This window comes from Chelmon rostratus, chromosome 5 (assembly GCF_017976325.1).
Source record: "Chelmon rostratus isolate fCheRos1 chromosome 5, fCheRos1.pri, whole genome shotgun sequence".
Classification (NCBI taxonomy): Eukaryota; Metazoa; Chordata; class Actinopteri; order Chaetodontiformes; family Chaetodontidae; genus Chelmon; species Chelmon rostratus.
In genome coordinates this window covers 27652676-27678504 of record NC_055662.1, presented here as the reverse complement: position 1 = coordinate 27678504, position 25829 = coordinate 27652676, and the positions used below count along the sequence as shown (strand labels likewise).

Genomic DNA, 25829 nt, shown 5'->3' with positions numbered 1-25829 from the left:
ATGAAATTAGCTCCAAAACATTGAATAGCCGCTAGCAATATCGATATTTTATTTTTTTGCGGGATAGCATTTGTTACAGCATGTGACTTATTGTAAATATGACTTAGGATTTATGAAACTACTACAGAAGCCCCATTCCCTGTAAGTAACACCGCTGAGGTGATAAAATGTATTTATTCATTGGCAGCTGGCCTGTTAGCAATAACAAGCTAACATCATTAGCATTGGTTAGCACGCGTCCCGTAGCAAGGCTCAGTGTAATTAATGAAATGGCACAGATAGCACTATTACGGATGTTACAGTTTAATAATTGTAATCCACCTTCAACGTATGTATTACACAGCGCTCCGACCATGCCTCATTATTCTGACAATTGCTCCTAACTAACGTTCGCTAGCGTTAGCTAACGTTACGCCCCGGAGCGAATCTGGAAGTGGGAGCTAACGTTAACGTCGCAACAAACAATTAAAATTTAAGCCAGTGCCCAGGAAATCTTGCTGTATTTTGGTCATTGTGGTTGTAAATATAATGCCGTTATTGCGACGCAAAAACGAGTAGTCTACAATTAACGGTATAATTTTTGAACGCTAAAATTTACTGTGCTCGGCCAATGGTAGCATTACACATCGCAGTCACAAGTGTTATTTTATCACCTTTGTCCAAAATGCATGTACGTTTTAGCTGATCCATAGCGGCAGTTTAAACAAGATCAAGCCCATCATTTCCATTACTGGACAATTATATTTGGATATATAGGTATTTTTCCGGCGCTCGTTTAAAGGTGCACGCAGATATAAAGATGAGTTGTAGCTATAATACGGTAAAGACTTAGTGTTAAAACCTCTTAACATATAACTGCTTGCACGTTGTATTTATTTTACTTTTAACACCACCTCTGTACCTAATAATCATGTTGCAATCGTTGTGATGTGCCAGCTGTCATACGTGAAGTGTACTGTTCAGCAGCTGCCCCAAGTATTTTAAGACTTACTGTAAATGCATTTGGACCTGTGTGTGTGTATATAGTTACGATTGGTTATGTGTACCAGTTTAATACAAGACTTGAGTGATGTGGAGAAAATCATTTGTCACGATGTATGTCATTCTATATAAAGATAGTTACATTTGTATAAAGTGGTAAATGCTTCTGTATAAATACAATGGCAAAATCTCTGATGGTTGACAAACTTATATTGTTTATGTATATTGTCATATTAAAACACAAATATATATAAAATCTGGGACCTGATTGGAATACATGGGTCACCTACTAGACAAAGCCTTCTGAGTATTTTTGGGTCAAATTAAATGCTTAAAAATCACTTATTGTTGCTTTGCTTTGCTTTCCACAGATTATATTGTTTAGACAGAGTAACAGAGTCACGAAATGCACCATGGAAGTGGATCGCAGAATATGCAACGACAGCTCCAGAGATCCAAGTCTGTCAGTGGGTCTGAAGCAGAGGAGCAGCAGCAGCCCACCATGGCAGTTACACAGCAGCAAGCTACAGTTAACCACCCTCAATCTCCTGTGACCACATTTTCCTCCGCTGCCAGCCCATCAGCCCCCCAGTCACCCAATTATCAGATAATCATGAGTCGTAGCCCAGTCACTGGCCAGAACATGAATATCACTTTACAAAATGTGGGACAGATGGTGACCGGTAACCAGCAGATCACCCTGACCCCTCTCCCCATCCAGACCCCGGCATCCCCTGGCTTCCAGCATACTACACCTCAGTGGAGGTTTGAGCATGCTCCATCCTCCTACATCCAGGTCACCTCACCTGTGCCCCAGCCCATGCAGCCACAAAGTCCCACTCAGCACAGCCCAGTCCCTCTGCAAGGTGTGACAAGGCCAGGAGCACCTGCAGCAGCGTTGGGTGTGTGTGGACAGAGCCCAACACGATTTGTTGATGCTGGTATGTTAGTGCGGCAAATCAGTTTAGGCAGTCAATCGGGAAGTGGCCACTTTGTTTATCAGGATGGGACAGGACTGGCCCAGATTGCCCCAGCCACACCTGGTCAGGTACAGCTGGCCTCTCCAGGAGCACCGGGCTCTGTGAGGGAACGTCGGCTCTCTCAGCCTCACTCACAGACTGGAGGCACCATCCACCACCTTGGACCTCAAAGTCCTGTGGCCACCGGTACTGCTCTCCCCACTCTGGGCAGCCCTGGTCACATCACCACTTCCAACCTACCTCCACAGATCAGCAGTATCATTCAAGGACAGCTCGCACGCCCTATGATATTTGAGAAGACATCACAAGGTGTGGTTGCTGGGGTGGGAACCACAGCCACAGCATCATTTAGTATACCCTCCTCCATTCCACCCTCTAGCCCATCCCTCACCAGTCCAACACAAGGGATCCCCAGCAATCCTCTCGCTGCCACCAGCATGGCTGTGGGCACTGTGAAGAAGCAGGTTCCCAAGAAGTTAGAAGAAATCGCTCCTTCTACGCCAGAGATTGCCCAGCTGAGAAAACAGTGCTTGGAGCACCACACAAAGAAGATGGAGAGCCTGAAAGAAGTGTTCAAAGAATACCTGATTGAGCTTTTCTTTCTGCAGCACCTCCAAGGGAACATGATGGACTACTTAGCTTTTAAGAAGAAGCCCTGTGTTCCCTTGTATACTTACTTGAGACAGAACGACCTGGACCTGGAAGAGGAAGAGGAAGAAGAAGAACAGTCTGAGGTCATTAATGATGAGGTATTGCATTGGCTGCCTCTTAGTGTGAGATCAAGTGGGATTTTTACATTTGGAAAAGTGTAATTTCATCCAATGAATATTTTTCCCTTTCAAATCTGTGTCTTTTCAGGTAAAGGTTGTTACTGGAAAGGATGGCCAAGCAGTGACACCAGTTGCCATAGCAACACAGCTTCCTGCCAATGTTTCTGCAGCTTTCTCTGTCCAGCAGCTTCAGGTGATAGAGGCAACACTTATTTTAAGCACTTATTACAGTGCAGTTATATATAGTTTCCAATATTTTATTGAGATTCTTTCTGAGAGGAGGTCCCTCACTGATTCCTTGAGATGTCTTTTCAGGGACACCAAGTGGCTGCTGCAATTACAAACCCTGGAGACATGGATGCCTTTAAGAGGCAACAGGCTATGGTGCAAGCAGGTAGGGCAAGGATCGTAGACTCCTGTCTCTCCTATGTTGCTTTGTTTCCTCCCCGTTTGCTTTGTTTTCTGTTTGTTTTCTTTTCTCCCTCTAATTGCTTCTGCTTTTAGATATTTGGCATCCTCTACTAGCGCTCTGTGTTGAAGTCTTTACCCGAGGAAGGAGAGGTGACCTGTAAGGTCTTCAGAAGGTCATTGCTCTGTGCCGAGTGCTTTTGTTTTGCGTTATGAGGGTATTGTGTGTTTTAAATCCCAGATCAGGCTAAGAGGTCCCGGATTGACGTTGGTCGCCATGGGCTGATTTTCCAGCATCCTGGTGTAGCTCCTTTAGGATCACCTGGCGTTCCACTCCAGCAGCTTATGCCAACTGCGCAAGGTAGGAGTGCTACTACCAGGCCGTTCTGTGTTCTGTTCGATGCTGCTGGACGTATCCCCTTCCTCAAACTAAGGAGATTTAAAAAAGTGAATCACAACATTCGTCTTCTACAAACAAACTTCAAGCAGCATCAACAAACAGATCTTCATCTGCTGGATTTCTCAGCAGTCCACAGGAAGTTCAGGCTTAGCTGTACCAGCAGCAGCTCTCTCTGTCAGGATAAATGGGGAAGAAGACATCCAAGTCTGAAGAAGAGTAGCCACTCAATGGGAAGATGCCATGTCTTATGATTTTCCTTTTTTGTTTTAACTATCGATCACCCGTCGTTTTCCATCTCTTCTTTTCTGAAGTTTGTTCCTGTTCGTCATCTTTATTTGGACAGACCGTCTCGTGCTGATGGATTTTCATCTAATTTGGAGGTGGATCACAGAAAGTGGGAACCCTGTGGGAATAAATTCACTTTCCAATGGGTTTTACTTGTTTTCCCATTTCATGAATCCACGTGTCATGCTTCCTTTTGGTTTGCCATTGTCATTCCTTTACAAGTCTCCCTTTCCGAATGTCCGTCCTTGCATCATCAAACGGGATTCAAAATCATCAGTCTCAAATTCATACGTTGCATCTTCAGGAGTGTCTTTATTTGTCTCATGTTCACATTTAGTTGATTTCCTTCCATGTTATTTCATGGCATTTTGTTCTGACTTGGCTTCTTTCCCTCAGTCTAAGTAGGAGGGGAATCATGTGGAGGAGTTGCGTTCGCGACACAGGTTTTTGCGATTGTGATGGTGTGGGTGTGTCAGGGCCAGGTGTTGATGGCGTCTAGGCAAGGTGGTGTGCCGTGCAGGGAGGTAAGGCAGGCGCTGCTTTAGTGTGCACAGCTCCGCTCAGGCCTGCTGTCTGCAAGACCCCATGTGTGTCCTTTTGCTCACCTCTGTGCTTTGTCGCTATGTGAGGCATCCAGATGCCTTGGTTACCGCTAGAATGACATCGCTTCATGCATGCCAAACATATGGTGTTTTTGTGAGTGCCCGCTCCGTATTTTTATTTCCCCTTCCTTCTCCCTGTCTCTTTATTTTCAAATGTTCTTTTTTCATTTTCCTTTCTAACATTTCTTTTTTCCTCTCTAAAAATACTCTTATTGCACGTATAATTTTTGATGTTTTTAACCACATTCTCTCAACATTTGAAATACAATGTTTTGGTTTTGCATTAATCAAAGTAGTATTTTATTTGAGAGACATGTAGATTCTCACATTGATTTCATTTCTTCTGTAACCATTTTGCTGTATGACTTTCATTAGTTTCCGCTCTGATCATCAGAAAGTAGTACACTACTGTTGAATCATACAGTACATCTAGTTCATTAAGGCAAGGTTCTGAGGAGCTCCAATAGCTGAAGCTCAAACAGCCATTTAAAATTTAAAGGTACTATTTGATTATCTATTTATTAGCTTCAGAAGATGTAACTTGTTGAAAGGGGTCTCTCAAATATATATTAAGAGGAAGCTACCAAACACTTAATAGCATTTAAAATCTTTATTCGCAAGATCACAAAAAGGCATTTACAAAACAGATGGCAAGACTGACAACTCGATGTTTACTCTCTTTCTTTGTGTTGCTTTCTGCGCCACCCCTTTGTTTGTCCTATAATTTGGTTACTATGTGTACAGGCGGGATGCCGCCTACTCCTCAAGCGGTCCAGATTGCAGGACAGAAGCAGAACCAGCAACAATACGACCCATCCAAAGGACCTCCGGTGCAAAATGCAGCCAGCCTGCACACCCCTCCTCCCCAGCTGCCCAGCAGGTTGCCCCAAGGTACCCTCCCGATGACAGGCCTGCCCATAACACTCTCTCAGCAGACTCAGTTAGTGGAGAACACAGCTCAGCCTGGTGGCCAGCTTCAGGCACAGATGAAGGTGCAGGCAGGTGGACCTGTCCTGGCCACAGTAAACCCCCACACACAGCTCCAGGCACAGTTGCAGCAGCAGATGCAACCAGGACTTCATCTCCAGTTGCAGCCCCAGCAGCAACAATCCCAGGCCATACTTCAGTCAGGCCAAGCGGTCAGTCTACCTGAAACCCTATAAATATAGTTTCCAGTTATGATGGTGATTAAATTGTGAAAGTGCCAGTTGTCCTAATTAGAATATTGTTTTTCTTCCTTCTTCGTAGACGGTGGCACTTGCTCGTCCTGGTACAGAGTCAAACCAGCCAGTTCAGAGAATCCTGACCAACTCGATATCCATGACATCCATGTCCCCCGCTCCCCTCTCTGCTCCTAATTCTGTTCCAACCCCCCATACTGCAAGTCCACTCCGCCCTCTTGCCTCTAACATCAACCCAAGCACCCAGTCCAAGCTGACTGGAACCAATGGCATATCCACAGTTAAAATTGGTGGCTTTGGTCAAAGTCCGACCATGCAGTCCTCACAGGAGGGTTCTCAAGATAAACAAGTGGAGCAGGCCAAACTGGTGAGTTCCCTAAGCACAAACAGATGTCTGCAAATGATCTTGGCCTGAATAGATTCATTGGCTTTAAATGTTTTACCAACAGGTATGTACATATACTCTGATGTCACGTGCTGTTTCTGTTTCCCAGGAGAGTCAAGTGCATCAACGCATCTCTGAGCTAAGGAAGGAGGGCCAGTGGTCAGCCAGTAGGCTCCCCAAGCTTGTGGAAGCCTCACGTCCAAAGTCCCGCTGGGACTACCTCCTGGAGGAGATGCAGTGGATGGCAGCTGACTTTGCCCAGGAAAGGAGATGGAAAGAGGCTGCAGCTAAGAAGGTATGGCAGAGGTGGAACAATTCACAGAGAGAAACGTGAAATTACTCATCAGCACGACAAATTGAGCAGCCACTGCAGAAACTGGTCTGAAACTGTCCCACGTGTCTCTGCTACAGCTTGTTCGCACGTGTGCCCGTTACCATCAAGAGCAGAAGAAAAGTGAAGAGAGGTCAAAGAAAGAAAGGGAAATTCATCTTCGTCACATTGCCAGCACGATTGCCCGCGAGGTGGAATTCTTTTGGTCAAACATTGAGCAGGTACCTTAATTTGTTTATGTATTTATTTTTCTTAATTATGTCATGATTATAGATAATCCTTGTTTTCGCCAATCTGAATGAGGTGTTTCTCCTTTCAGGTTGTGGAAATTAAACTTCAGTTTGAAATTTATGAGAAAAGGCTCAAAGCACTCAGCTTACAAAAAGCCCCCGCCAAAGGTACGTCCCGCTGAGACACTGCCCAAAATAAAACACATTACATGCTTTTTTCAGGATCTTTTACTTTCCCATCCATTGGTTCCGGTTCAAAGCTAAACTGTGCCAGTCTACCTCACCTAAAACTGCCTTTTTAAGAAACAGGTTTTAGTTATTGAACTTAAATTGGTTGTGTTCCAGCACCCGGTCAGTCAGCAGGAGTGAAGACTGATAAAGAGGTAGGCGAACTGACTCTTAATGAATAACAATGACAACACACTTATTGCTTCTTATTTATATTTTGTGCTAAATATTTGTTCTTTTTAAAGGAAGTGGCGTCTTCAACTAAAAAAAGAAAATCAAGTTCGTCCTTGGTAGATGAAGATGGTATGTGTCAAACTGTCAAGGTTTATATGGCCAAAAAAAACAAAACATGGATGTTTGAAGAGTCTGTGTGGTTGATGTTGGACCGTTGCCTTTACTAACATTCATGGTTGCTTTTGTCTTCTTTTAGTCGCAGATGAAGAGAGCACCATAGAGGAGCAGGAGGTCATGGAGGGGGAAGCAGACCACAAAGCAGAGTTGGTTGACCTCGCCAAAGACGGTACTTTGGGTTCATTCATATTCACCTGTTTGTAGGGTGTTATCAGTAAGCAGTGCTCAATGACTGAGAGCAGGATGGTAAAATGAGGTGAGACCAGCTGAGAATAACGCCAACAGTATTGGTGTCACACAAGGACAAAATGGGCAATCTGGACAACAAGAATAATAATAATTATTATTAATTAATCTAATAATAAATAATTATTTGTAAACTATACGACATCTCTGTAGCAACATATCGTCATGTGTGTTTTGTTTTGCGTCCTGCCCGTCCATCAGGCTGTTTGTTTTTCCCACGCCATCCTGAAGGTGTTGTCCATCTACTTTCTGCTTGAATACATGTGAATGCAGTATTAGTACTGACAGTATGAGAGTATTGTTACCAACACAGAAGTTTTGTCGAGAGTTAAGAGTTAAATATGCCATATATATGCCATATATAGAATAACGTATATGTGTCGGTATTGCTTAATGAATTGCTTTTGTATTTGGCTTTTAGCTGAGATGCCTCTGGATGCTTTGGTGAAGCAGTATGCTGGCGCCTACGTTGACAGCTTCGAGTGGCCTCAGCCTAGTCCTCATAGTGAAGAGGATGACATGGACGAGACTGAAGGTGCCTTTGTAATTAAAGAATGAAATTGTCGCGTTTATCCTCATACCCGTTTTTCCTAATGGTTGGGAATGATGTGACCCTAAAGTAGTTGATGTTCTTTGTGACGCAGAAATCGAGTGTCCTGCAGGCAGTCCACCTGAGGCAGTGTTGATTGACTCCCTGCTTAGTGTGGACCAGTATCGCGGTGCTGACAAAGCCACTTCCTCTGACTCTGATGGGAAGCCTGCCAGAGATATAGCTGAAGTGGCTGCTGCCACAGAGCTCATCCTGCCCAAGGGCAGCTTCAGGACCACTTCCTCAGTAAGACACACACAAGCACACAGACACACACCCACAAACTCTAAAGAAAAAGGCGCCTTTTACCATTTTTTAACTGATCTTTTATTTTACAGACCCGCAGCCCAGCTCCGTTTCTACTGCATGGGTCACTGCGTGAATATCAGCAGATTGGTGTGGACTGGCTGGTAAACCTTCACAAGAAACATCTCAATGGCATCCTGGCAGATGAGACGGGCCTTGGCAAGACCGTGCAGACAGTGGCTTACATGGCCCACTTAGCTGGCCAAGAGGGTATGCCTCTGTTCAAAGACACACATGACTTTTTAGGGTGTCAATATTTTTGTTCTTTTTTAATTGAATGCCATGAAGACATAGTCTGTTTTTGTCTACAGGCATCTGGGGACCCCATCTTATTGTGGTAAGGACATGCAAGTTGCTGAATTGGGAGGTGGAGTTCAAGCGCTGGTGTCCTGGCCTTAAGATCCTGCTCTACCTTGGAAACCGAAAGGAGCGCAGATCTAAGAGAATGGTAGTTTTTGCTGTATAACACTTATTGATAACATAACATGATATAGAAGAGCTTTCTTGTCTGATAGATGGCAGTAAATGTAATAACATTTTATCTGATTACTGATCTACAGTGGTGGGGGGAAGCCAACAGCTTCCATGTATGTGTGACATCCTACAAGCTGCTGATGAAGGACCAGAGCCATTTCCTGAGGAGAAGGTGGAGGCACCTGGTCCTGGACGAGGTGCAGCTCATCAAAAACATGACTGAGAAACACTGGGAGACAATCTTTGCTCTCAGAAGGTGAGCTGGATGATAAATATTAAGACCAGCTTCTCAACAAACTGGATTTTAATTTTTCAGGCTGGTCAGTTCATTTGCAGTTTTGGGCAAATTTCCTTATCGAGATAATTTCCAATCAAGGATGTTTGTGTTTGTCTTTGAAATCACTTTTAATATTTCACTGAGTGATTAAGTGAAATATTTATGTATCTTTCAGTGAGCAGAGGGTCCTCCTCATCAACACTCCACTACAGAATACTCTAAAGGAGCTGTGGACCATGATCCACTTCCTCTTGCCAGGAATCACAAGGTCCTACTCTGACTTTCCCGTTAAGGCTGGCACAGACCAGAACCAGGACTACTGCCACAAACTGGTCATCCGCCTGCACAGGGTCGGTATAAAGCCTGCCAGTTCCCCCAGCTGTTGAACTGTGCTGCGTTAATATTCACAAACATGATTGATTTGCCTCACCTGCGGTCCTTAAATGCACATTACATATGAAATCCTCCTAACCTGTAGATGATCCAGCCTTTCATCCTGAGGCGCTCCAAAAGGGACGTGGAGAAACAGCTGCCCAAGAAGTACGAGCACATCTTAAAGTGCCGTCTCTCCAGCAGACAGAAGAGCCTTTACGAGGATATCCTAACTCAACCAGGGTGAGATATCATATGAAATTTTCCTTGACACAGGCAGTAATATTTGAAAATATCAGCACAGATGAATCAGGTTTTGAACAGGTGTTGTTAGAACAAAGGCTAAAAATAGTCATCGCATTTATTTTCATGAAATTTTTTTTTTTTCCTCAGACGTTATGAACGGTGCAAATCTTGCCACTAGTGCCAAAACAGTGATTCAAGATTAGCTTTGACACGTTAGGTTTCCTGAGAAAGATCTTTTATTACCTATTCTGTTTGGGGGGAAAACACGAAAGATTTGGTATAATGTGTTAAAAGATGTTGCTGTTGGTGTTGAACTGTATGTCTTTATCACGTCTTCTGTCCGGCTGTGCCCCTCTAGAGCCCAGGAGGCGCTGAAGACGGGTCATTTTGTCAGCGTGCTTCAGGTGTTGATGCAGTTACAGCGAGTGTGTAACCACCCTGAGCTGGTGGCACCCAGAGAGAACAGCAGCTCCTACTTCTGCTCCTCTCTGCAGTACAACGTCCCGTCGCTGGTGCTGGGAGCTCTCCAGAACGACTCAAGCAAGGTGTGCGCTTGTGCTTTGCATTGCTGATGTGCGCCGAGGTGTTTGCTAGCTGTTTTATTGTTTAAATTAAAATGATGTGTTTCTAACCTAATTGGCAAACACCCTGAATATCAATGCTAAAAGCATTAATCGATTACATGATGAGCAGAAACATAATGTGTGAACAACAACAACATAAAAAGTACTAAGACATCACTTTTTGCTCTCGTGACTTCTGATTGGCATCTGTCATTATCTCTTGAGTTTTAAAGACTGCATGGTTATTTGAATTTAATAAGTGGATCCCCTAATCAATAATAAAAGTAATTACTGGATTCTTCCTACATAATTCCTCTTGATTTTGAACTTTGTACAAATGTTGAATCAATCCGCATTGATCTGCCTCTGCTGTTGTCTTTCATCTCATTATCCTCCCAGGTTGCCAACCTGTCCATATTTGATCTGATTAATAACGAGAACAGACTGACTCGGTATCAGACTGAAGAGGTGGTACCCAAACTGAAGGTCACTCAACAGCTCATAGAGGAGATCTACACTGGTCCAGACCCGCCGCCACGACCCAGGCCATGCCCAATAAAACCCATGAGGTCAGCGATAAATACCCATGCAACATGACATGTTTGTGGTGGAAATGCTTTCCAGTTGCTCTAAACATTGAAACAACATGATCTTGTCATTTTTTTTTTCCCTTATTAGATTGTTCCAGCCAGTGCAGTATGGGACAAAGCCGGAAGGTCGCCTGGCTGCCATCACAAGTGCAGCAGGCCAGCGTCCTCCAACAAGCTCTCCCACCACCAGCGTCTCTGCCTCCACCACCAGCCAGTCAGCCCAGACCAGGGGCAAGTCCCCTGTCACCACTGCAACGACTACAGCCACTTCTCATGGTAAGACCATTTCAGGCATAGATCTCAGAAAAGCATGGGATCCTCTGTCTTTACAGTGACTAAAGGAATCCAGACAGTGTCAACGAACATCAGACTTTAAGAGACAAACTTTAACCGCCAGTAGCCATTTTATCAGCGTTTTCACCGAATGTGCTTAGATTAGTTTTATCCTCGTGATGTGTGCAATAAACAGTGTTACACTGCATGATTGTGATGCTGTTTGGGTTTAAATTAAGCTGATTTACTGTCTCATGCTTAAAAAAATCACTCACACTGTGCCCATACTGTCATGTATTGTTGTCATTAGTGTTTGCAGTGCATTTTAAAAACATACAGTGTGTTCATGCTTAACGCAGTGGTGCAAATATAAAAGGTCACCTCTTCATCCTACAGCTTTACAGAGGGCTTGGGACACCTTCACTTGCAGGTTTCACTGATCACAGAAGTTTTACATTTGTACATAATGCAGCAGTGGTGGGCTGATCACATTATTTTCCCCAGCACAGCCATTAGGAAAAGGCTCAATGTAAGGTTTTTATTCCCAGCCCTGATCTCCTGCAACTGCTTGTGGTTTACAAAAATAAGAAAACGTTAAGCAGGTGGTAATATTGGAAAACAGTAAGCAACAGAGATGTATTTGTCAGATGAAGAGCTGCAGACAAAAAGCACATTTGGCTGCCACTGTCACAGTGATCATTGTCGTGTAATGTTGGTGTTTATAACCCATCAAATTGTTAGTGGTTAATCATTATCATTCCTAATCCTTCTTGCTGTGTTGACCCACCACTGCTGAGTGAATATATGGAGGAAACTGATCGTACTGATGATGATGAGTATTGGGTTACCCCTAACATGTAGTCCCATACCCCATTGCCTTGTACTTCACAGCGGTTGGAACAGCTACTCAGAGAGCCCAGACTACCCCTCCTGTCAGCAGCAGCAGCAACACTGCCGCCTCCACTGTAGCCTCCTCTGGGAACAGTGGCATCGGGCAGCATGTGCTGGGGGCTGCTTCTGTGGCCTTGGGCACAGTTGTGGGATCTATAGCTCCCATCGGCCAACCTGGATTAGCACAAGTCCCCAGGCCAGCTCTAGCCCCCAGCCATGCAATCCAGCCCAGTTTACTGTCCCAGAGGCTGGTTCTTACATCCCAGGCCCAGGCACGGTTGCCTAGTAAGTGGCCTCCCCTCCCCTCCCCTCCCCTCCCTCTCAGCATTTCCCCTCCACCTCTGGCACAACAGAATGGACTGCTCTGCACTGAGGCCTTCACTTGGGGCACTGCTGATATGTGTGCAGTCTTTACTCCTCCAGAGAAATGGCTTCATGCAATGGTAGCAGCACTGGTGGTGCAGCAATTTTGGTAATGGAAGAGATGCCATGTATCAATAGTTATACAACTCATGGGGAAAAAAGGTCCCTTTAACATTAGATCTGTAGCCATATCAGCAGCATCTCCACAGCCTCAGCATTCTCCAGTTTCTTTCTCCAAACCTGCATGTACACTATGAACGACCCACTTATGTTACACTACACTTCACTACACTATGTAACTTTGTTATTATGTCCTCCCCCTTCTTTTTAATCATTTTTTCTCCCAGTTTACTAATATTCTTTTGTCTCTTGCATCAGCCCAGCTGCAGGAAGAAATCCCAAAGCTTTGGTTGTTTCATTTGTTTTCTTTGCTAATGTTATGATTTCACTCTGATGCTGAGCATCAATGCAAAGCATGTGGAAGTGGTCCCACAAATTACCAACCCTTTCTGCCTCAAATGTGAACAGAGAAACCTTTTCAGTAACAACACACAGTCTTTAACCCCTTGACGCCTGAATTTATTTACAATTATATTAAAAAATTAATTCTTTGTGTTTTTGCTTTCAAATTGATCCTAAATTAAGAGGAGTCTGTTAATTTTTCTGTAGCACATACAATAGATATAAATTCAGGTAGTTCACCAACTAGAATAGTGTTCAAACAAACAGTATATGTCCACTTTTTTTCAATGCTTAAATGCAATAAAAACATCTTTTTTGTGTATTCAGAATTCATTTATTTCATCAAAACAGCCACAAAATTGGCTTACAACCATTACATTGTAACAACAGTTCTTTCACTTTGACCAGTCAGACGAGAATCCAGTGCTTGCAAAGGTTCCTAGGTGTGTGTTGAATATGCACAAACCGGCATTAGAGGAATGCATGCGCGATTCGGCTGCAATGTGGATTAAAGCGGTATGATGCGAACGTGACAATCAGCGTTAAGGGGTTAAATATGTAAAAGGGAGAACATTGTTGAAACCCATTGAATGTGAACACATTTAAAATTAAATTTTAGCTCAGGAGGCATCAGATGAAATTTTCATTTGTGTGCGTAAATCAGTGGCGTGTAAACTCGACTTAATTATTTGTTCACGCTAATATCTTGAGCCCAGTAATAAGCAATTTGTGGCTCATAAATTCTTAATTCAGTTAATAACTTGTGTGTATGAATTAACAAACTATAAAGGGATGTCAAAAATAACTTAAACATATGAAGTAATATTTAGATTGTCTACTGCCTGAAAGTTTTGGAATATATTTGTTTGACATCAGTCCCTCAGTATACTTCCTGGTCACTGTGTGTCAAGTGCAGTGGTTTATGTCTGTCTCTGTCTCACCTGAGGATCACCCTTTTAGCCATTTTCTTTCCCCTTCAGGGTTTGTAAAGTAGGAGCTGCTATGGTTCTGTTGTGGAGGGCGGCCGCGCTCGTTCCTCTGATTAATCCACCCCAGTTCTGCATGTTTTGTCTCTTTTTCACCCTTTGACTAACTGACGTGCAGAGTATGTTGTTTTGTAACCGTTAAGATGCCAGACATTTCAGTTGATGTTTTTTTAATGACGTGTCTGTTCTTCCTTTCCATTGAAGGTGGAGATGTGGTGAAGATCGCCCAGCTGGCCAACATAGCGGGCAGTCAGAATCGAATCTCCCAGCCAGAGACTCCTGTCACGCTGCAGTTTCAGGGTAACAAGTTCACTTTGTCCCCCAGCCAGCTCCGCCAGCTGACCACTGGACAGCCCTTGCAGCTCCAAGGTACACTCGGTAATGTACATCCCATTGTCACACTTTTTCCAAACATAATTCTCTTCATTCTCTCCTTTGTGTTCTTTTGATATTTCCATGTAATTCACCTACTTTTTGATAATTATCACATAGGTATCATCAATTTTTAGACCTTTATGTCAAACAATGGCTGCTCACTCTAGTTGTCTACGAGTCATCGAGGCATTGGAAGTGTCAAGGTGTCCTAGTGCTTAAATTGTCTAGTGTATAATTGCATCTTCCCTGGTTGAATTCTTGCGGGGGGTCCTTTTTTCCCCCTGCTCTCCTTATGTTTCCTGTCCTTCTGTTATCAGCTGTCAGTAAAGGCTAAATGCCAAAAAAGTCCCTATGGAATCAGATATGTCTTGAATACAGTCAAAGATGAACAATTTGTTCCATTTGTTATTGTGTGCTACAGGATTTGGTATCTGCTCATTAAATCACTTTACTCATGTTCTCCTTTGGCAAATGAAACAGAAGCTAGAGAATATCTGCAGCATATTAAACAACATGTAAATGTACTTGCACTTGTCTGTCCGGTCCAGTTCACCCTTCACTACCATTAACAACACACTGTCTGCACATGATCTGTAGCAACAGCACCAGTTTGTTTACTTTGTCTCGTTCTCTTTAGTGTAACACCGACACCCTGTAAGCCTGCCAGCTGCTGTCGATCACACGCGGACGTAAAAACATAAAAGAGTTATTAACAATAAATACATTTTAAAAAACATGTTGACATTGTTTTTAACTACAGAAAGGGATGACTAAATGTAATTTCAGCTGGACTTCAGTTTAGTGTCAGTAGTTCTATTGTTGCTGCAATTTCATTCGCCTAATTTCCAGTAGCACGATAGCGGCTCTTGTTATTCACATTTAATTTAATTGCCAAGTGTGTCTCAAATGCCATTCTAGGCACATCTTATATTTGTTGCTTAATTTGTGTCATGAATTTAGGCAACATCCTTCAGATCGTGTCAGCTCCGGGGCAGCAGATCATCAGGCCCCAGGGATCCATGGTGATGCAAACAATGCCACAAGCTGTTCCTGCCTCCAACGCCTCAGCTACACCTGGCACACCTCATCCTGCTCTGTCAACAGCCCAACAAGGTAACAAAGCATCCACAGTGAAGATACTGCATTATTATCTCTGCCTCTTCATTAGTCATTTAGTGACATCATCCAGCGCCAGTGTGTTATTGTAATACACAAAATTAATGCATTTTTGTGGGACATAAAATCTTGTACCTACCACAATTTTCCTGTAAAGTAGGTTTAATGCTGGCATTTGCAATAGCACTTGTTTTGTAAATTAAAGAATGAATTCTTCTGTTGACACTGTATATTTCTTGTTAAGCATTGGGTGTGACTACAAATGCCACATCAGCCCCCTCCAAGCTCACTACTGCAGCTCATGCTGGTTCTCAGGTCAGTACGTTACTCTCAAGCAGAATTGTGTTTAACTTTTTTAGCGATCTTAAGTTGAAGCAGGTAGACTAAAGTTTGGCATAGAAATGACTAATAGTGGTCATGTGTACCGTCTGTCGCTGTGATGTGCAGGAGTCTTCAGAAGAAAAGACTCAGCAGCTGAAGGAGCGTTTGAGCCGCCTGTTTGAAGCTAATGAGCGACGCTGTAGCCGCAGAGTGTTGTACGGGTCGGACCTGCTGCAGGCGTGCACGTTGAGCTCGGAGCCCGGTCACTCTGCCCTGACAGCTGGAGGCTGGAGGTGGGTGGGCAGAGAGAGCTGCCTCAGGGCCCAGAGAACCTGCGTAGCTACAGCCTCTCCACTGCGGTCCACCCTGCTCTCTGTGGAGGACCGGCTGGAGGCCGCAAACAGCCTTATCAAGAGGTACTTCAGCTCAGTATATGAAAACCTCCTTTATTCTAAACTGCACGTGTTGTTTGAAAACATCCTAGAATACCTAAAAAATACCAAGATCTGTGCAATGTGGTTATATGTAGCTCACTAACCATATGGTTACAAATGCATAAAATGGGTAAAACAATAATCCATATGTTTTATTTCTTAATACACATAAATATGATCTGAGTCTATGTTTACCCACCCTATCATTGTCATCTTTTCAGGTTGGTGTGTGTGGTGCCTCCAGCAGTAGCCTCACCTCCTCACCTGTATGCAGCCAATCCCCCGGTTCCCTACAGCCTTGAGCAAAAGTCCCTTCACCGTGGGCTACAGGAGGCCTCGTCCCCCCACAGTGCTCACATCCACCACATGGCAGCCAGGCGTCTCTTCTGTTTTCCTGACCTGCAGCTAATGCAGATGGACTCAGGTTAGCAACCTGTTTGATCTTTTGTTACATGCAACAGTCTGGGACTGCAAACGAAAGCATTAAAAACATGTATGAATAAGTACAACATGGCTAATTAAAAGCTATTTTGTATTGTATGACAAAAACACCACTTTAATCCTTCTGTCAACAGCACAAACTATGCTCTTTTTGTCTCAAATGACCATCTTAGTCCTGTTGTCTGGGAAATGAAGTTACTGTTACTGAATAACTAAACCTCTCCGCCGCTGCGTTAAAGCTCGCTGAAGCGCCACAAACTGAAACATCTGACCACGCTGAGAATAATAACTGTCGATCTTTTCTTTTCCAAAGGTAAACTGGAAGCTCTTGCCATTCTGCTGCAGAAGCTGAGGTCAGACAGCCGCCGTGTCCTCATCTTTACTCAGATGGTGAAGATGCTAGACATCCTGGAGGCCTTCCTGGATCACAGGCAGCTCACTTACGTGCGGGTTGATGAAAGCTTCACGCCTGAAGAACGACAGGTGAAATCACTGTGCCTCAACTGTCACGCTGAACAGTACAGGATTTATCCAACCTATGGTCCATTATGTAATCCGTCTTGTTTCTGGGTCAGTTATTTAGACCCGTAAGAAAATAAAGACTAATTGGCTGCAACAGATACATCAAAACATAATAAAGATAAGATGGAAGTTTACTGACCCTGTGGGGAATCTGAATAAGGATCGAGATAATACTCTACTGCTACAAACCACTGACATAAGCAAAGAAAATATAGTGAGATAAGTGAAATTTTGTTTATTTGCTCCTTAGCCTTTTGTCCCGGTCTGCTCATGTGCTTGGTGTTGTGTCCCTGCAGGAGAATATGAAGAAGTTTAACAGGAACAGGAAGGTGTTCTGCAGCATCCTGACCAACCGCTGCTGCTCTGCAGTTGGCACTGTGTTTGACGCAGACACCATCATCTTCTACGACACAGACCTCAATCCCAGCATGGACGCCCGCACCCAGGAGTGGTGTGACAAAATAGGACGTTCCAAGGATATACACATATACAGGTGATACTATCGGTGCAGGGGAATCTGGTCTTGTTCTTTATGTCTGTGTTCCTTAAAGCATCATGGGTCTAAGTCTAGATGTAACTTTTACCTTCTAAACGTTGATATCGAAGGACTTCAGTGTTACTTGTGGTTACGGTTGTGTTTGTGGACCAGGTTGGAGAGTGGAAACTCCATTGAGGAGAAGCTGCTGAAGAACGGCACCAAGGACCTGATCAGAGAAGTGGCTGCCCAGGGTACTGACTACACACTGGCTTTCCTCACACAGGTAAGATGAACTCAATCATTTTGTCCACCTGTGGGACCGAGAACCATTACTGTACTTGAATCCAACCTGGGACACTGACCTGATAATTGTGTGCTTCTAGCGGACAATTCAAGATCTGTTTGAGGTGGAGGCAGGCTCAGGGGAGAAGGTGGAGGAGTTTGTGGTTCTTCACCAAGAGCCTTCAGCCTCTGAAGCCATCTCTCCCAGAGTGGCTCGACCATACATCCAGGCTCTCCACAGCATCAACCTGGATGCCCAGGATGAAGAGCAGCAGCAGCAGCAGCAGCAGCAGGAAGAGGAGGAGGAGTTAGCAGGAAAGGAGTCACCGGAGGATGACCAGGAGTCAGAGGGCCAAGCTAAAGAAGAGCCTGCCCAGAAGGAGGAGCTGAACGCGGTCATGGAACAGGTAGCTTCACGTTATACCGTTTGGATACCAGTGGAAGCAGAAAAGAACAAATACAAGAACGAAGAGAGAGAAATTAAAACAAAATTAAATGTTTTTTTTTGTTCTGACTTTATATTTGCATTTTTGTGTCCCTCGACAGCTCACACCAATCGAAAGATACGCCCTGCATTACCTGGAGTACCTCCACATCAGTGATGATGAAGCTGCTCTCAAGGTAATTTAAACTTTAAAATAACAAACTGTAGTGTGGAGGCTGGAATCAGTCCTTTAACCAACCGATCGTTTCTGCCAGCGTGTCTGGATTTCAGCGTGCTATTCGTCCTATTTGACTGATTGACACACGTTTTGTGTTTATTTTCACCAGGAGCGCTTGGAGTGCTCCAAGAGAGGCTGGGAGCTGCAGCAGCTGCAGAAGCTGAAGGAGGAGGAGGAGGAGCGGCAGATAACGGAGGGAGATGAAGATCTCTTCACCTACACCAGAGAGGATGCCTACAACATGGTGGGTGGCCGCTGCGATCTCCGCTAATCAAACCACAAGCGGTGCGTGGATTGTGTTGCACTGTTGACATAAACCGTGTCTCTGCGTTTCCACAGGAGTACGTGTTCGATGCAGAGGACGGCCACACAGAAATCATGCCGGTAAGACACCACGTGTGAAGTTATATTCTGTGCACTGTCTAATAATAGTGTTTAATGATACTAGTAATAATGAATAATCATCAGTGGATCTTGACCTCATCTGTCAGTTTTGCAGAAATCTTTGCATTATCTGTGGGATTGTGTAGAATTTGGATTTTCTTTAACTAATTACATTGATTTGTATTGAGACACATCATAAAGTCTTCCAGCTGCATTCTGACTCCTGTTTTTCCAACACAGCTCTGGACTCCACCCACACCACCGCAGGACGACAACGACATTTACATCGACTCTGTGATGATGCTGATGTACGACACCACCCCCATGCCGGAGTCCAAGCTGCCTCCCGTCTACATCCGCAAGGAGCACAAGAGACTGAAGATGGACCCCTCAGGTGGGAGATCTTCGTTAACTCCTTTGTACAACAGACTGTCAGGCCTGTGCTGGCTGAGGTTAAATATGCGGTTACACTTTATTTATTTATTTATTAAAAGTATTTTTTGTGAGTGAATGTGTATTTTAAGACTTGATACCTGCCGAGGCGTTTCTGCAGGTTTGTTTGGTTTCTCTCTCCTCACCCGAGCGTGTTTGTTCAGCAGCAGCCAGAAAGAAGAAGAAGGGCCACGGGGAGACGGTCATTCCTCCACGCTCCCTGTTCGAAAAGGCCAGCATGCTGAAAGTTCGCCGCGAGGGCAAGGACCAGAAAAAGAACTTCTCCCTCAAGCAGCAGGCGCCCTTTGCCAAGCCCCTACCTTCGCTGGTTAAACCTGCCATGGAGGCCGGCCAGGACAACCCAGAGTGGCTCATTAGTGAAGACTGGGCTCTCCTTCAGGTACTGACTCCACTTTCCCAGCTGCATTGATGGACGTAAACCAGGAATTGCATGTCGCTTAATGAAACAGGTTATATTATATGTGCATTCAGTATCCAAATATCACCGCTGTGTGTCTGACAGGCTGTAAAGCAGCTGCTGGAGTTGCCTCTGAACCTGACAATCGTGTCTCCCGCCCACACTCCCAACTGGGATCTGGTGAGCGACGTGGTGAACTCCTGCAGCCGCATCTACCGCTCACCCAAACAGTGTCGCAACCGCTACGAGAATGTCATCATTCCCAGAGAGGAGGGCAAGGTAAGGGACACAGAGTCTGCTTGTCTGTAAAACAGGCTCATTCCACATGTAAGTGTCTGTCTAAAGCGTCTCTCTAATGTGTTTCAGTTGGTGTACGAGGCAAACCCCAAGAAGAAAACCAAGAGCATATACAAGGTAACCTATATTTGTCTTTGTGTTTGATAAATGTTGCTTTTGTCTTCTATTCCTGGCCTGACTTTTGTTCTGTGTGTACGCGTGTGTCCACGCTCAGTCTAAGAACAGCCGTCCTCTGAGAACCTGTCAGATCTACACACAGGACGACAACGCCACACACATTCAGCTCTACAACAGCCGCTTTGAGCTCATGAAGATCATTGCCAGCAAGAGGAGCCCACCAATCAAACCACTGTAAGGACCGAACACCTGAAAAACATGCAACACACTTCCTAGAAGTGTGAACAGTCAGTGTTGATTCATGTATAACAACATTTACATTTCAATCGGTTGAGATCGAGATCAGATGGGATACGTCCTTTTAAATGCTTTGACTTCATTTCTGCTGCTCGCAGGCTCGGCATGAATCCGTTCCAGAAGAATCCCAAGCACGCCTCGGTCTTGGCTGAAAGGTGTGTTTGATTTTGCCGCCGTTGTAATTCTGCCATCTAAACCTTCCATCCAGAAATAAAGAAAAACGAATAACGCGTGTTTTTATTCTCTTCAGTGGGATCAGCTACGACAAGCCCCTACCTCCCATTCAGGTGGCCTCTCAGCGCGCAGAAAGGATCGCCAAGGAGAAAAAGGTGATTATCAGCAATGTGGATACATGACTATGTTCTGTGGCTACGAGTATGCAAGTCTTATTTCAACAAGTTGATTAACTGTTAACACAGTTAATCAGAGAAATCTGTAGTCACCTGGACTGCAGGTGTTCCATTAAAGTACAGTTAAGTTCTGCTGCTGTTTCCCAGTATATGTACAGACTGCCCACGAGGAAAGAAATGGACCTCCCCAGAAAACCAAAGTACAAAAGTTTACAAGCAAGGCTAACAGATCAAAAACACAGCTTTACCCTGGTCTTCCTCAAAAAAGCGTGAATCAGAAGCACCTGCTTTGTGTTTCAAATAGTGCTTGTTTTTCATCTTTACTGACGTGTTTGTGTGTGTTTTCAGGCCCTTGCAGAGCAGCAGAAGGCCCAGCAGTTGGCCCAGCAGCAGCAGGGCGGAGCTCCCCAGGCCCAGGCTGCACCCGGCCAGGCACAGGCTCCCGCTGCCGGCCAGGCTCAGGCTCAGGTCCCTCAGGCCGCCGCGGTGGCCGGAGCCGCGGCTGTGCCTAATGCGGCTGTTCTGGTGAGAATCAAACATCCTCCAGCTGCACGTGTCTACGCATTCACCCAGTAAAAAGGCTAAGATGCGTTTCATGTTTTTCAGGCTGGAGCCATAAAAAATGCCACTGTGGGCACAACCATCCAGGCTGGTATGTTGACACACACATGGTTCACATTCACAGAGCTGTTGGTGTTCAGTAGCTCATTCATTTGTCTTTGTTTCTTCCAGCCACTGTAGGGGGGAATGTGATTGTGAACACAGTAGCTGGAGTCCCCCCAAGTCCCTTCCAGGCCAACAAACGCCTGGCATCTCCAGTCATACCAGGCACCCTGTCTGTGAGTCCTGTTCCTGTAGCTCAGCTGCTCTGGCTTAACTCAGCCCCCTACTGACTGACAGGCTTTTACCAGACAAATATGATAGATGACACAGAATGTACACCCACTACACCCACTACCCCCACTACCCCCTGCAGACAGAGTGATCAGAACCAGTGTTGGAGCCTTCGCTCACCGTGTTGTTGTTTTTTTGTCCAGCCTGCCAGTGCGGCCGGAGCCCAGGTGGTCCACACGCAACAGAGAGCCGTCACGGCCGCCGCCCCTGCCGAAGTGGTCGCCATAGCTACGGGTCAGGGTGTTCGAGCCGTCACCCCGGTGACAGCGTCTGCGGTAGTTTCTACCACTCTGAGCCCGGTGCAGTCACAGACTCGCCCACTGGTCACTCAGGTCACACCAGGTACTTTAACCGAGCACTGATCTGATCTCTGACAGACAAGCCGCCGTTCCACAGAGTGACTAACCCGCTGCCCTCCATCCAGCCGCAGGTATGCAGCTGACACAAGGAAAGCCTCTCACCCCAGCCCACCTGCAGATGCTCCGACAGCAACAGCTGCAGCAGCACCAACAGCAGCAGCAGCAGCAGGCTGCTTCCCCTCAGATCAAAGCTGTAGGCAAACCCCAGGTACACCACCAGCATCTGCACACTGTAGCTGCACCAAGTCAACAGCGTGGCTCACTTTGAGAGATGTGTCTCACTGCTGGATAAATCAAACACATTAGCAGCCGAGATATTCTGTGTTCTGTGTTAACAGTGACGATCTTTCAGATTTACCCAGTGAACAGCAAACAGTGTAAGTGTTGTAATAACTGATGCGTCCAGTTAACTCCTCTTTAACTGGTGATCTGTGTGTTTACAGGAGTTGTTGAAGATGCACAAACATAAGTTGCAGCTGCAGCAGCAACAGCAGCAGCAGCAGCAGGTGGCTGCAGCGGTGGCTGCGGCAGCGGCTCAGGGCCAGCAGGCTGCGGGGGCCCAGCAGGCCGCCCAGGTGCAGCCCGCACAGGCCGCCCAAGCCAACCCTCAGCTCGCAGCCGTGGCAGCTCCCAGACCCGGAGCCGTGCTGACGGGCACCACCGTGACCAACCTGCAGGTGGCCAGACTGGTAAGACTGCGAAAAGGGTCGAATACGACGTACAGGATCGGCAAAGCTTGAGACCTCGCACTGATATCTCCTCGTCTGTTGGTGTCCGTGGTCGAGGTTGTGGCCGCATTAACACTGCTGTGTTTCCTCTCACAGACCCGAGTGCCCACTCAGGGCCAGATTCAGGCCCAGCCGGGACAGACGGCCCAGGTGACCCTCACCAAGCCTCCTGTGGTCTCTGTGCCGGCCGTGGTCTCCTCAGCTGGCGTCACTACACTGCCGGTCACTGTGGCAGGCATCAGCGTGGCTATCGGTCAGGCCCAGAAAACAGGTGTGTTCAAAGCTTCACGAGACAGTTAACAGTTAAATGACGCACCGCCGATGTCTGTTTCCATTAACACAAACTTCTGATACGTCCTAAAGTCCCTATTTGTTGTTCTTTCTCGTCTCCGTCAGGCGGGCCCGTGCTGACGCCATCCTTCCCCCAGATGCAGGTCCAGCAGCTGCTTCAGATGAAGAAGCAGCAGCAGGCGGCAGCAGTTCAGGCGGCAGCTGCAGCTCAGCAGAAGGCGGGGCAGCCGCAGCAAGGACAGGCCACTGTTCAGCAGAAGGTAAACACACCCCCACCACAGACAGTGGACGTTAAAGAGGCTGTAACAGAAGCAGCAGCACATCCACAGATTTTTACACTGTGTCAGTGGAAATATTAATCTATCAGGAAGATGAAGTGAATCGAGCCACGACATTAACTGTAGTCGTGGTATTTTCCTTAGATCGGCACCCAGCAGGTGACGGTGCAGGCGGCCCAGCCGGCCCAGCAGCAGCAGCAGAAGGTGACCTACGCTGCCACCACCCAACTCCAACCAGGAATCAAGACCCAGTTCTTCACTACATCCATCGCCCAGGCTCAGAAACCCACTGGAGCCCAACAAATCCAGGTTCATGATCAGCGGCAGTCACCACCGCAGAATAAATATTTGCAGACAGACGCTGGATTTGTGTGTTGAGATTTTCTCGTCTACTTCTCTTGTCAGATGGCTAAGCTCCCACAAATAGTGCAGCAGCAACCTCCTGTGGCCAATATCCAGCAAATCGTGTCTTCTCCGCAGCAGGTAGGAACGTTTGCGTAACTCTAATTCTGTATCACAGACCTCCTAAACGTCTCACATCCTCAGGCTGAGCCTTCAGACTCCAGGCGGAAGATTAAACGTCACTGTGGCTTTTAGCGTGAAACTACCCCCCTGAGGAGCAGCTTAGAATTATCATTTAAATTCATCATTTTAACTAGACCTGCCTTTGTGTCACACACGCTCTACCTCTGTCTTTTTATAGTTTGTTCTTATTTAAAGTCAGACAGATACTTCTTCTAATTCAAGCTCTTTGTAAAAGCACCATAAACGCAGTGGAATGGATCCCTTCAAGCGTCCGGAGCAGGCGGATGAATACGAGTTTGTGTTTGTGTTCAGATCCAGGCTCAGACCGTGACTCTGACGCAGGCCGCCGCCTCTGCTCCTGCTCAGGTGCAGATGATCACCGCTGGCACGGCGACAGCACAGGTGGTCCAGCAGAAGATCATCCAGCAGCAGGTGGTGACCGCGGCCACCTCGCCACAGATCCAGACGCCTCCGCCACACAGCCCCGCCCAGCAGGCCGCGGCGCCCTCCGCCGCAGAGTCCCCAGCGCAGCAGCCGGCGCAGCCCCAACAGCCCACCAAGGGTCAAGCTCGCCAGGGTGGCATCAGGGCCAAAACTCCCGCCAAGCCCAGCGGGGGGAGCGGCTAAGAGAGCTGAAGCGTCCAGAGGCAGACTTCCACACTGCCCCGTTACCTCTCCACCCGATTAGAGCCGCGCTCAGCAGAAACCATCGAGTTCTTCTGGGATCCATAATTTTGCGTAACTGGTCGACATTGTTACTTCAGTTCTTTATTTGTTGTTTTGAAACATGGAATGTTTCTTGAAATTACCACAATTTAAAAATGTCTCCCACAAATGCTGCCCTGTCCATCAATCAACAGACACGCCCCCAAAGTGAAGATTCTGTTAACACTCTGTCTGAAGCTGAGGCTTGTGGGTAATTCTGCATTGGGAAATGTGCTGTTTATTAGAAGAAGTGTATTCATAAATAGTCCCTTTTATGTCTAATTCCCTTGTTGTCTATAGATACTGAATGGAGAATAATGCACGTTCCTTTAGTCATTTATTTTTTATTGAAGCAGATACACTGTAAACATGTTCTTTAGTATTTTGTGTTTTCTCATAAATTGTCTTTTTTTATTGATGTCAAGAAAAAAAAAACTGTAAATATCAATGAAAAACATTTGTACTTGTAAAGTAGTTGTGTTTTCATTGGGTTTTTCAGCCTAATTGTAATAAAGTTTTTTGTTTTTATACACAAATTCATCTTTTTTCCTTTCATTTTTTTTCATTAAATCCATTGTAATAACTCGGAGATCTTGTGAATTCTTATAACGCACTTCCTGGTTTGTTACAGCCTTTTATTTGTAGCCTGAGCTAAAATATGGAGGTTGTAATCTGTCGATAGGTGCTGTATTAAAACTACTCCTTTTTGGTCAGATATTAATTATAAAAAGTCCCGGAGGCAGGCAGGATCTGACCGGTTGTTTTCAGCGGAATAAAAACACCTGACACATTGTAAAACCGGCCTCTAAGGCTGCTGTAGCTCCTCTGTGAATGTTTTTGTTTGGCTTGCAGTTGATCTGGCATTTTAAGCATCTTGCCTTTGGAGTCTGAGGATGGCACTGGGGACCAGAAAGCCCCTCTCAGCAGCGTTTGCGTGACCCTGCTGATCCTGGCAGATATGTCTGACACGAGGTCAAAGGGTCTGAGGATTAACCACCACATCACATCATGAACTTTCTTCTTTTAGTTCTTTGCAGTTCTTTATAAATCAGGGAAATGGGACCACATCTAAAAATGCACTTAATTTGCCTTGTTAAAATAAAGGGGGGGTGCAGGTTTGTCATTGTCCACAGGGGGGCACTGTTGTATCATCACGTGCACAGTCTCTGAAGATGGCCTGCTGCTACTTTGGATTTTCCAGCTCATTGAGATTTCCCATCTGCTCCTCAGTGCATCGCCTGCGTCTCCTCTCTCCTCCCGGTCCACATTCACCACTAAGCGAGTGAGACAAGGGAGGTGAGGTGGAAGAGAGGGCCGAGAGAGGAGCAGATGGGCAGAGCTGGTTCCTTTGGC

The 25829-nt window shown here is 45.7% G+C and overlaps 1 protein-coding gene across 5 annotated transcripts; it reads left to right on the top strand.

Moving 5' to 3' along the window:
* ep400 (E1A binding protein p400) lies at positions 1-25063 on the top strand. 5 transcript variants are annotated; one of them, XM_041936635.1, is made up of 53 exons: positions 1-141; positions 1353-2695; positions 2820-2924; positions 3047-3125; positions 5171-5565; positions 5675-5974; positions 6102-6287; positions 6404-6544; positions 6643-6721; positions 6899-6936; positions 7027-7084; positions 7212-7301; positions 7800-7913; positions 8023-8213; positions 8306-8483; positions 8585-8721; positions 8834-9003; positions 9200-9374; positions 9503-9639; positions 10001-10187; positions 10605-10774; positions 10884-11071; positions 11960-12244; positions 13975-14148; positions 15106-15258; positions 15506-15576; positions 15709-15998; positions 16238-16440; positions 16771-16940; positions 17276-17472; positions 17629-17740; positions 17841-18146; positions 18286-18360; positions 18511-18645; positions 18741-18785; positions 19026-19179; positions 19382-19617; positions 19741-19914; positions 20002-20049; positions 20147-20283; positions 20445-20501; positions 20597-20675; positions 21045-21221; positions 21303-21348; positions 21429-21535; positions 21734-21932; positions 22015-22157; positions 22393-22638; positions 22774-22948; positions 23074-23228; positions 23391-23555; positions 23652-23729; positions 24084-25063. In XM_041936635.1, exons 2-53 carry the CDS (start codon positions 1388-1390, stop codon positions 24396-24398), a joined length of 9333 nt encoding a protein of 3110 aa, XP_041792569.1. In that variant the 5' UTR covers positions 1-141; positions 1353-1387; the 3' UTR covers positions 24399-25063. The 5 variants fall into 5 exon arrangements, with proteins under 5 accessions (XP_041792569.1, XP_041792568.1, XP_041792567.1 ...); XM_041936634.1 differs by having other exon boundaries at positions 1353-2710; positions 13975-14139; XM_041936633.1 differs by having other exon boundaries at positions 1353-2710; positions 19385-19617.
* The last annotated feature ends 766 nt before the right edge of the window (positions 25064-25829 follow it).